The 12,641-nt window shown below is 38.2% G+C and overlaps 1 protein-coding gene across 3 annotated transcripts in view; it reads right to left on the bottom strand.

Moving 5' to 3' along the window:
- Nucleotides 1-2,369: 2,369 nt before the first annotated feature.
- LOC122668930 (dihydroorotate dehydrogenase (quinone), mitochondrial-like) overlaps nt 2,370-12,641 on the bottom strand; it is a 28,050-nt gene continuing 17,778 nt past the window's right edge. The window contains exons 8-12 of one of the 3 annotated variants that reach the window (XR_006333933.1): nt 12,198-12,335; nt 10,863-10,900; nt 10,664-10,763; nt 2,870-3,008; nt 2,370-2,679 (exon numbers count right to left, since the gene is read on the bottom strand). Coding sequence is in view for 2 of the 3 variants with exons in the window: in XM_043865515.1 (XP_043721450.1) it covers nt 2,934-3,008; nt 10,664-10,763; nt 10,863-10,900; nt 12,198-12,335 (351 nt within the window). In the remaining variant the exon portion in view is untranslated. Of the gene's footprint in view, nt 3,009-10,663; nt 10,764-10,862; nt 10,901-12,197; nt 12,336-12,641 lie in introns of all 3 variants that reach the window. The other 2 variants (XM_043865515.1, XM_043865516.1) reach the window with 2 other exon arrangements.

Here is a 12,641-nt window from a genome sequence, read left to right as displayed (position 1 = left end):
AGAAATATAGGTCAGATAACATATGGAGTACATAAACACTGAATTTATACCCCTATTTTTTAGGTGTTTACAGTCTAGCCATTAATTAATCAAGACAACAGAACATATAAGAAGGAAGAAAAGAGAAAAGAGCAACAAATCAGTGAAGAAAATAATCCCAAAAAAGTTTATTTCGATTAAAATCCCAAATTTTCAGATTGGAATTTGATAGATCCCCTCAAGTCAAAGAAAAGAGCTTATTTGACTCTAGAACCAAAACAGGGACAAGAATCAACATCCGAATATCAATTAAAACATAAGTTATGGCAAGACTAAAGATTTGGATTTCCAACCCAAAACATTACCTAACACAGGAAATTAAGATTTTATTCAGAAATTTAATTCAATAACTAGCAACAAAGATTAAAAGTCTCTCCCTACTGGAAAGAGAATTCGATGTTAATAATTAATAAGAAATTCGGCACTTGAGAGGCCTGACCGTATAAATTAGTTGAAAAAATAATAAAACTCTGCAGCTTGAAAGTAATTAAGATCATTAAACCAAAAGTAGAGAATCTTTAATTCTTCTAATCGTGTAATGAGGACAAGTGTTGGAAAACCACTCAGATAATCTGATCTCAAAGTTTCCAATTTTGAAAGCCATTGCAACGAAGACTCCTAATACTGAAACTAGTTGAAACATGGAGTTCAATTAGAAAGCAGTAGAGGAACAGAAGGAGAATAGTGGCCATTCGAAAACCAGATTGGATCTCCAATCTCCAAAAACCAGAAGAAGAAAAATAGTGTAGGAAAGAAGAAGGTATTCAAGAGAAAGTAGAAAGGGGAAGGAATGCATACCTGAAAGGCTTTACTCGTCGTCAGAAGCTCTGATTGAGAACTGCAAATGCTATGAGCCTACAACTGGCCATCGCTAAATCTCCTACAGGCGTGTTGAGTATGCATTTTTCAGAATAGATTCTGGTATAGAACGCATTTTGAAACCTAATTTTTCTCTATTTTCTCGCTTTAGAATGTATTCCCATAACGCATACCAAACACAGCCTTAGTAATCATATTATTAATAGTTACTAACACTTGGTCCTTGCCTCCTTGGGGTTGCAGTAGTGGTGAAGCGGATGGTGGTGCACCATTAGCCTCGCCTGAAGGCCGGTGATCGAGTCCAACATGATATAGTGATATACGTATGGAAATCCATTATGCCAACTGTGCCGGGCTGGGTTGGATTTTTCTAAGACCCCAGCCCAACCCTAGGTTCCCTTAATTCAGACTAGGCCAAGTGATTTCTCTGCCCAAGGATCAGTCCTGTCAGATTCAGCCCAGTCCAACCTGGTCTTGATTTTGTTGGACTGAGTTGGGCCAGATTGTCCCTGTACGGTACACTAGCATCTCTATGTCCATCTCTTTCCTTTTAATATAAAATGACCTTATTGCCCTCCAATATACGATACCATTTTTCTGTACCTCGTTGGGGTGATCCTTTATGTCGCTTGCTTAAAGAACCCTCTCCCTATATATTTAATTGTATTATATAAGAAAAAATCTTATTGTGAATAAAATTGGTGGAAAGAAATTGTAATCTTACTTTTTAACTTTTTAATATCAGGCACTGATAATTAAAATCATTTTAAATAATCTGATAATTTTTGCAAAATATAATAAATTTACTAATCGATAGTCTTGCCAGCTTGCCTTCGTACTGCTGCCTGCCATATATGGGTCGGGAGAGGAATAACATTGGCATTTTACCAAAAGAGAAAAAAAGAGTCGCATAAGAATTTCGTGACCAAGGTTCGAAATCTTAGATCGGATTGGCCCATTTTAACTGGATTGGATCGGTATTGGTCTCCAATCCACTTGTACAGTTAAGGGTGAAAAGGTTAAAAAAAAATGAATTTTTTAAAGAACAAACAGGGGCAAAAGTATCATATTTGGCCTGATTTTGGGCGATCCAATCTCGATACCAAGTTTACGAACCATGTTCGTGACAAAATACAAACCAACCTGGCTCGAAAAACATACCAGCAGTAATTATCCTACAAGTCTATGACCCCAAGACCATCAGTCCACCACTGGAAAAGTTCTCTGTCCGGTCAAGGCAACCTAACAATGATTGTTGGGTTCAAATCAAAACATGGCTATCAGACTCTCTTCCATTTGATCCTTGTTTCCTTGATTCTCTCTGTTCCTATGGACCTACCCTCCTCCAGGGACAGTTGTACAGTCTTTAAGAACAAATTCAGCAGAAGGGCGATTTCCCTCCAATTTTTCTGGGGCCTTTCAGCTTTAGATTAATACATAAATGTAGAGAAAACAGAGCTTGAAAAGACAAAATTTGAAAAAACTGGGAATTGAAGATGAAGAGAACTACAGATCCCTCTGCAACTTCTATCTTTTCTTTTGCTGAACAAAAATAAATATGGGATACAAAATGTCAGGGTACTCACAGTAGAAAACAGCCACAATGGTGGATGCAGTAAAGATGCAGAACAAAGAAGGTGACAAGAAAATTTGATCTTTAATAAATAATATTTGATGACCGTGATGAAAGGTCAGATAATTTGAGGGATCTGAGGAAGCACTTGATAGCATTCTTTCATAGCCTACCACAGCATGTTTGCTGTAGAAGTTTTTTTTCAGGCAGCATATCCTTGACTCCTCTACTAAAAGATACCCCTCTCCCTGAAATGGCACATAAACTAGATATCCAATCATTCATTAAAAAAAAAAAAAAGAAAGATATCCAATCCCAAAAACGGGAGGGAAAACTATTTTTGATTATTTTGCAATGGGGGAGAAAAAAATTATTATCATTAAAAATATAGACTAAACAAACACTAAAAGCTCCAAATTGCAGGTATTGCACGCACGCCTCTTGACTATGAAAGGGAGGTAGAGTGGTTCTCTTGCAGCTAATATGCATAATCAGGATACAGCTATCTGTAATCTGCACCAATAGCTTCTCGTACGGATTTGAAACCATCTCTTTCTAAGCACTGCACCAGCTCAGCCTGAGGGAAAGGAAAATAAAGGCATTCAACAAATACCCAGACAGTTGCTTAATAGGAAAGAAAGGCCTGCTAAATCTTTCTTTTCAGAATATGGATCACATGTAGAATGCAAAGCTGCCTTAACCTGTAATGAACAAGTCACTTTCAAGCTGGAAAGTCAAGATCAACCAATTGACAGACTCCACTTGACTTCCAACACCAAAATTAATCAGATCAACTGATAATCAAACATAGTACAGTAAGTTGGGTTTCATACAGTTTCTATGTTATCTTTTATTGAAAAAGGTAAGTCATACAGTTCATTCACTATAAAAAAGACATGGGAATTCAACTGTGCGGTAAGAGATAGCCCTGAACTCAGGTCAGACTCAGGTCCAACTCAAATAGTACCACAGTTGTCTTATTTTACATATAGATTCTTTAAAATTTCATATTTACACAAGATGCCTCCTGTGAAATAATTCTAATAAATTTACACTTAAACCCCCCATTTTATATGTAATGCTGCCTAGACACCAAGGCATCTGGGCACTCTCCAACCACTTACCGTTTGCCTCGTTGCCGTGACAACTATGAATAGTACTCATATTTCAGCAAAATCGGACAATTTGTTGAATCCTGCTTGCTTTATTTTTAATTTTTTATTAGTACTTTAAGAATAATAACTTGATACCATTATGAATCAGCTAAGACCTTAAATCTTCATTATGCTCATAGACTATTTGTCAACAAATTAAAAGTACAAGTAGGTAGAGGAATATGTATAGTTTGCTAACACAATACCACAGCTACCTCCACCGCAAAGCTGGCAGGGAGTAATGCCTGAGAAATAACTCAGGCGCACATGAGTATGAGTTTGAGTCCATTCCATAAGCAAAACTAATGGGAGTTTTTTTCTTTTGTTAACGAGGAACCCTAGCCGACCTTTGGGTAATCCAGTTAAACCTGGCTCCATGTGGACCCCGCAACCCACATGAACCAGGCAAGCCCAAGGCCTATAAGAAGCATAGGACCTTGTGCAGGGTGGCCTCAAAGGGTGGAGAAGATTCAAACTCAGGACCTCTGCTTCCTGAGGCATGGTCCCTTGCCGACTGAGCTACCCCTTGGAGTTAAAACCAATGGTCTCTTATGTAGCACATGCACTAAGCGATGTTAGATGCATGCAACAAATACGAAGAACATTTCTAAGGATTATCCTGACGAAGGCCTTACATAAGTTCTGATGGGTTCGGTCACATTTTCCTCCTTTTGGTAAAGAGGCAAGTTAACTCTACTAATTATGATACAGAAAGTACAGTAAAATTATCTTCAAAGATATTATAAGGTTACTTCTAGATAGGGTGAGCATACCAACATATCAACGCTTTCAGCTGCTGGGTACAAAAAAATAGGGCTATGATTAAGAGCATGTTATAAGGATTGTCTGAACAGGTTCCAGATTTCACCATCTGTTTTGCGATTGGATGGAACTGTTCTGATCTCCAGTTCTGGATCAGCTGATATTCTGGCAATGAAGTGAATGAACTGGATTGGCCTATCCAAATAGATCTGGATCAGTAACATCTAGGAAGATCCAGGGACCGATACTGATCTTCAGATACAGAATAGGAACCAAGCCAAATCGTCATTCTTTTGGGAGCTAAGAGTAGAAAATTTTGGCCAAAATGGTACTGATCCAAGTAGAGCACTCGGTCCAACCGTGAGAACTGCCCCATACTTGGACCGAGTGCTCTACTGCCCATCTGGGAAACTCGATCCAAGGCTGGTGTAATTCTGCCCATCCATTGACCCTATATCTGCAATTTCCCATCTTTCAAAACCCTAACCCTAGACTCCATAACTTGCTGCCGATTCTATCCAGCAGTCTTAGATTGATTATTTGTTAACGGGATCTTCACTGGAAGACTCCCCTAACATCAACTTATCCTAACCCTAACATCAAACCCTAGATTCCTCCAAACCCTAACCCAAAAATTTTCTGTTAATTTAACCCTAACCGAACTATCCTTTGAAGAACAGATCCTGGTTTGGCTCCTACTTGGATTATATTCAATCTAGGACTACATCATATTGTATTAAGTAGAATGGAATAGCAAGAGAAGATTCATTTAGCTGACCCAAAGTAGTCAGGATAAGAACTGAGACTTGAATTTTAGACACTGATAAATTCTACTCCCTCAAACCAGCCAGCATATTATGTGTCACCCATGGTATGAAGAAGACCAGTGAAAAAATCCAATAGGTTTTTATTCAAGGATCCAAGAGAGGGTGGGAAGAGGATCATCTAACCAAATGAAATGAGGTGTGAGGCCAAGATGAGCATCTACCACAACATAAGCCTCTCTGGAACATGTCCCTTTTACGCAAAATGGTTATGGTTCCTTCAGATGACAACAGATTTTAAAAGCTAGGAGCTAAATATAGAAAACACCAAATAGAAGGACATAGTCTAAGCTAATCATGTTACTGTCTTGACTTAGAACACCTTTTTAACTGTTCTTCCTTTCCTGCCCTTTGTCAGATTTAATGTGGGCCGTGGGGATAAATAAAGTAGTTCGAGGATATTTTGATAGCAAGAATCAACCTTGTGTTCTAGGTTTTCTCATGTCAAGGTTATCACAATTGCCTGTGGAAAAGACATGACAGTTTTACTTTTTAACACTCAGACCCCCTTGATTTTTTTTTTTTTTGGGGTGGGGGGGGGGGGGGAAGTCCTTAAAAGCCAGTTCTTGTGGCCTTGATATGGAAATTGTGTAAAAGAGCAAAATAGAAGAATCTTTGATGAGGAGAGGATGATTCAATAACTACGCAAGTTAAAAAGCCCTCCAATAATGAATTGAGCTTTTACATTTAATGTATTTAAAGACTTGGACAGAAAGAAATTTGGCTTGGGAATCAATTTCATATGTAAAATGCCTTTGAAAAGTTCACTTCTGTACTGGAGGAATCTTCCTCTAGTACAGTTTTTTAATATCCAAATAGCTGATCTCGGATAGTAATTTCTTTATTCCAATAGGGTCTATCTTGGTAAGTGGATTTCAAAGAGGTCTCAAAGAAACTGAGATTTCTATGGTTCTATCATGCTCATGAGAGATGTGTATTCCACTTGGCAGGCCAACTAGTAGCAACTCTTTTCCTGCTAAAATTTCCTCAGGCACCTATGGTCAAGGCCTTTTGCTGGAGGGTACATAGTGTCATGGCAAAAGAAGAGCCAAGGCGGTTATAAGTGTATGTAAAATTAAAATGTGGAAAAATGACGTGCACCTCTCTTTCTCTCCCTTGTATGTCCATCATGACCAATCTGAATGGTTATTGGACAATCTGTAGAGTATGGTGGGGTAATCATTCAGCCATATTGAATATCAAAATCTACGGATGTCAGGTCTTTCAACATGTTGGAGTAATAAGGTAATAAATATGCTCATGTAAGAACTGAGGAATCAAGAACCTTGACTGGATCCATTCAATCTGCACATTTCCTCCCTCCTATGTCCATGTAGTCATTCCCCATCCATGGCGTTTTTTCTTTTTTTCATTTTTGCTTTAATTTATTGATTTGAATTGAATAAAAAAGAGGATGAAAATGACATGTCTGTATACAGAACAGAACATGTCTTCCAATGTCCATCCAATGATGGCTGGTGTGTTCATGGTTTTCCTCAAATTATCAAACTCAACATGCATTAACAATTAGTAATTTATAAGGTTTATGGTGTATCAACTGTTCTTCTGCCTCCACTGGTCTTTTTCTCAGTCGTTCACTTCTGGCCATAGTTCAAAAACTCAGCAAGATTTCGGATATCTCGACCTGCTCGAGATGAAACTATATACAAAATATAAGACTTGCAATGTTTTGACTGAGACAACTGAGATTTCGGTACTGTTTGTGCCATCTCACTGAAATGAAACAACCCATATATAAAAAGACCATATCTCGCAAATTCATTTCAAAATTTCAACTTCACTTCGTCTGTTTTGTGGGTTTCGACCTGGAGAAGGGGGAAAAGCCTGGAATCTTGATTTTTTTTTGCCGCAACACCACTCAATACTACTGGGGATTGCCACATCACAACAAAGAGATCAATTACTGCTTATTGGGGATGATTTGGTTACATTCAACTATTTCAGGTAAACTAACTATTCCCAAAACTACTTAAAGGCTAGGGTGTCTATGACAAATGTATTGTTCACTGTACTTGGGTGTCTATGTAATATGCATTGTTCACTGTACTTTGTAGTTTCTACTTTAAGTCTAACTATTTCTTAAATAATTATTTACAATTATGTGTCTTCATCCATTATTGCATAGTGTACTTGTTTTACTTGCCAATTATGTCTCATAGCATTCAAAAAATATGCAGAATAGGCAATATTACATAACGGTTCAACGTTTACTGCCAACCAAGGATGCAAATCCAGAACACCAAATTGGGTGCCTTTTTTTTTTTTTTTTTACAATTTGAAGATTTAAATATGCTTATTAAGCCTAAAACAAGCTTCCCTTAAAGTTTCAGAGCCAACTATGGTCATTTGCCCACCGAAACATCAAAATGAAACAAAAAAAAAATGCAATGTTTCGGCAAGATTTCAGTTGTCTCGATCAGGTCAAGACACTGAAATGAGACGAGTTTTTGGACTATGCTTCCAGCCTTTGTATCCAAATTCGGAAGACAGGAGTCAGCATCACAAGAAAGACTTAAAGGTGGGGAGGGGAATTGCAGCAGGACAGGTAGGTCGGGTAGCAACTCCTTCCTCCTCTTTCTTCTTATTCTTCTTCTTCTTCTTCTTCCTACAAAGGCGGCAGCAGCAGTTACAGTGGTGGTTGTTGCAGCAGTGGTCATTGCAGTGGGACAGGTAGGTAGTTCTTCTTCTTCTTGCAGTTGCAGCAGTGGCTGCTGCTGCAACTCCGCCAGCAGTGAAAGCTTCTACTGCTTCTCCTTTTTCCTCTTTTCCTTTATTTGCCCTTGATTTATCCCTCACCGCCGCCCTCCCCCCCCCCCCCCCCTTCTTCTTTTTCCGATGGATTTTGGGACCTAGGAAACCAGACAACTTGGCAGCTGGTCGCCTAAGACCTGGAAAACTGCTTTGGAGCCTTAGTGACGCCTTGACAACTACAGGAGGGTGGTTCAAAAAATAGACACAGCTTACATGATTCAAAGAACAGAGGGAAACTGGATATGACATCTATGCTTGGCTGGTAGTGAGATAGTAGATCTTCTACTTGGAGAAGAATGGGACAACTTTTTGGATACATTTGGAGTGGACTGGGCTCCATGAAATACACAGAGTCTTTTCTAATGGATTGAACATTATGCATCATTCCACAAAAATGGCAAACAGTGGGAAAGCACAGATGTAGCTCTTTGTGGAGCATTTGGTAAGGAAGAAACTTCACAATATCTAGGATTGCACATACAGGAGGTCTGATAATTTCCGTAGCAGCTCACAGGAAGCACAATGAACAGCTCAATGCATTCTGTGTGAATCCATGTCAAAACGTAACCAGTATATGCTCTTCTTTAGATTGGAAAGGAGATTAAGGCAGGCAAGTTTCTGTTCTTCTTTCATGTCCCTGGAGACCTCCAATGCCTAACAAGTGAGATACCCAACCCAAACATTATCATTACATTCCCACTAGCACTAGTAAATTACAAAATAAAGATTTAATTGAACATGATTCTGCATCCAATGTCATCTCAAACCTAATGTAATCACCCATGTATATTCCTCCAAGATACTACCATTAGCGCAATCACACCATGCTGAAGAAGTCCTAATGCTGTACCAAAATTATTTTGGTTGGATTGGGTTGGGTTGGACCAAGATTGGACCAGTTTGTAGTTCATCTTTAGATAAAATGGTTCAGTTATGGTTTATTTAAGGAACCAGAAATCGTGGAGTTATTTGGAGATTTCGGTTCCAAGGATTCCTAGATTTTAGTAATCTTATTAGTTATTAGACAACTCATGGGTCCCAAGGGGGTTTTAACAACAGCCTTGCACATGGAGATTCCTAGTTTCCTTAAAACAGCTAGTGGGACTAAAATTAGGAACCATAACAACATATATCTCGTGGGGTCCAGTTGGGTTCATTTTATTTGTTATTTCCTTCTTAATTAAGTGGTTGAGTAATTTAAGGAAACTCCCCACAGCAGCAGCTGGTCGATTGGGATCAGTTTCCTTGTCAGTTTGGGTTGTCTTTTATATATTATTAGTGTCCTAGTTAATTCTAACTCCTCCAAGTAGGCTGCTCGATGGGAGGAGGTTTCCTTTATAGTTTTAGTTTGTTTCTTTTATTATTTTATTCCTTAAAAATCATGATTAAGTCCAATACAGTTTTATAAATATGTAAGGCTTAATAGCCATCACTACGATTTGAATGAATGAAACAGTATTTGGTTGGTTTTGTCTCTCTTCTCTCCCCTCTTTCCCCATCAATTGCTTCCCTTCTCTCTGTATTCTTTCTTTTCTCCTCTCTCTTCTCCCCTTTTTCTCTTCTTTCCCATCACGAGCAAATCTTCCCCTCTTCCAATCTGCATCAAGTCCAACCCAAAAGCTTAAGCTATTAGGTGGAAAGGCTCAACTGGTATATGAAAGCATCCAAAGCCCCAGTTTTTTTTTTTGTTTTTTTTTTATTTTATTTTTATTATTTTTATTGTGGGATTATTGCCAACACTCCCCCTCGTGTGTTGCCCCTCTTTTGGGTGACCATACAAATGTATTATTAACGTAGTGTGCCCAATGACTCTGATACCATGTTGAAGAAGTCCAACTCAAGAGCTTAAACTATTAGGTGGAGAGTCCCAACTGATAAATAAGGCATTCAAGGTCTTAGATTTTCCAACGTGGGATTACTCCCAACACAATTTAAGATTCCTAAAGCAGTTCGGAGTAATAAGAAGAATCTAGAAGAAAGAACTACAGTTCTAAACAGGATAAATGTAGAATTGATAGACACAATATTTGGACAGTTAAAATATCTCTGTTAAAGATTGCAACATCAGTGTTTGTAGTTAACCACAATAGACGGAGTATCCCTATTGTAGTATATCTTATTGGTAAAGTTTAGTACTTGTCTTTTATGTTGTTTCTAGTTCATTTCCCTAGTTAGGCTAGTACTTTGTTTCCTGAATTAGTTGCATTAGGATTTCTATTTCCTATTTCCACAAGGTCTCTAATTGTAATGTTATTGGTTTTGGTTATTATAAATATACAATGAGGGGGACTGCCAAGTTTTCCGCTGTTAATCTTGACAGTCCCTTCTCTTCTTCTCCCTCAATCTCTTTCTCTCTTCTCTCCCCACTCTTCCACTTGCAGGTACTGGTTCCAGGTTCTGGGTTTGTCACAATCTCGAAATCTAGAGGTCATAATACTTTAAAGCTCTGGTTGAGTAAACTCCTCCTCCCATCCCCACCCCCCAAAAAAAAGTTAACCCAAAAAGGAAATCCATATCAACATGTATATAAGCATTCCTGAATTAATCTTGCAAATAACACCCACCGTAACAGACTGATCTGTGGTTAAGATTGTGTGAGAACTTAAATTTCCAACTAGGCCAACTGGTCATTTAAAGAGAGAAGCATATTCTCAAAATGTAGAAATGCAATTGTATGTGCTTGTGTGTTTTAGTACACTTAAACCAATTTTTGGGTGTACCTTCATCTGGGGAATGAGTGCAGGCCCTCCATAGGCAAAGGCTGTGTAAAGCTGAACAAGGGTCGCTCCAGCTCGTATCTTCTTGTATGCATCCTCACCACTAGATCAAATGCATTTTAAAAGTAAACATATTTGAATATCAGTCATAATTTTCACAATCAATACAAGATAATATTGTCACTGATAGACGGATACCAACCTGCTAATACCCCCACAACCAATAAGAGGGATCTTTCCCTGAAAAAAAGGAGATACACAAATCATCAAATGCTTGCATGAAGAGTACACTAGAAACTGGAAAGGAAAACTAAATGCTGATAGTTTAAACAAGAGAATTGGACCCAAGCCCATAGAGGGGTTTCACATTATAAGAAGTTTATGTGATAGAGGGAGAAGACCCCTTAATGTTAGGATACACCTTAGAAATATAACAGGACTAACTCTGATAATGATGCTAACCCATTGTCTCAAAACTTCTCTTGAACCATTTTGCCATTGTTTCTCTGGTGCATGAATTCATTAGATCAGATATGCCATCACCTTTGACTCAATTTTTGTTCTATGGACTAGGAGTAACTCACCCATTAATATCCTCCAATACCAAAACAAATACTTGTTGCCCCATAGGTAATATGAACCATGTGTATACCTTCAAAATTTTATCTTTTAGATTTCAGATTGTCTAGAGAAATAATTAACACTGCTCATGGGGCTTTAGTGTTTGCTCTTCACGTGGTAATGGCCAAAAACAAGTATAAGGTAGTTTGGTAAAGAACAAGCACCAGAGAAGCGACATGGATAATAAAAAATTAGAGAAAGGGTGTGTCTGCTTGTCAACAATTGAGGTGAACTTGGGAGGTGTAACCTCACATTCTTTACTCGTGTTATTTTTTGGTTTCACATGGAGGGAAGATTAATTTATGCAGTTTCACAAAATCATCAAACAATAATCCCTATCAATGACCACATTTTAATCTCCTTAAAGCCCAAAGTTTGTAGTGGATGTAGTGGATTTTGTATAGGGAGTTTTCTCATGTTTATCAGCAATCCAAAGACAGCTGTTTCCAATGATTTTGCATTATCGGATTGTTCATCACAAGTGAACACCATCCCCCTCGAAACCCCTCCCCCACCAGAGACCTTCCTCTCTCCCTTCCCTTCCCCCTCAACTACCCACCCTCCAATCTGCAAATCTCGGCTTTCTTCTCCAATCTCTCCCTCACCGAAGATGGTTCTAGATGGTTGGGGATGGTCTTTTGATCAACATAGGAGGGGAGAATGGTTGAAGTTTCAGGAATAACCCCCTCCATCCTCTTGTTAAAGTACATATTTGCTTCTGGTCTAAGATTGTGGAGGGAAATTGCAAAAATTTCAGTGGTCCATGAAGTCAATGTAAAATCACAGGTTCTCCCCAACTTAAAAAAGGCCACAACTGCAGGGCAAAAAGCAAATAAATGTGGTTAAACATTTGTTGTAACCTACTTTTCTGTGACAACTGTGCCAAAGAGAGAAGAAGAAGAAGAAAAAAAAATACCCGCGTCAAAAGGTACATCTCCTTCAAGATGTTGGTTGATAGATTAAAAAGAGGCTTCCCGCTTAAGCCACCAGACTCTTCAGCCACAGGGTTCTTGCTTACAGGATCAGGTCTTGAAATGGTTGTATTTGATATTATCTGAGGCAGATCATTATGAGCAGCCAATGATAAATTGTTAAATTAAAAAATTTTAACAAAGAAATAAACCGGAAGTAACAGGGAAAAAAGAAAAGCATACAGTTCAGAAAACCAAAAAAAAAGAAATTATTATCTCTGTGAAAGTTGTTTATGCAAAGAAATTTTAGTTCATGCGTGAAATACAGTTAAGCCTTTCTTCCAAGAAATTGAGGATTTTATAGAAGAAAAAACTTGAAAAGACCTATAAATGCAGTTACCAAAGGTACAAGAATTGGGAAAGCATGTTCTCAATTTCTTCACAATTGA

This window comes from Telopea speciosissima, chromosome 7 (assembly GCF_018873765.1).
Source record: "Telopea speciosissima isolate NSW1024214 ecotype Mountain lineage chromosome 7, Tspe_v1, whole genome shotgun sequence".
NCBI lineage: Eukaryota > Viridiplantae > Streptophyta > Magnoliopsida > Proteales > Proteaceae > Telopea > Telopea speciosissima.
The sequence above is the reverse complement of the archived record's forward strand: the minus strand, read 5'-3'. Positions and strand labels throughout refer to the sequence as shown.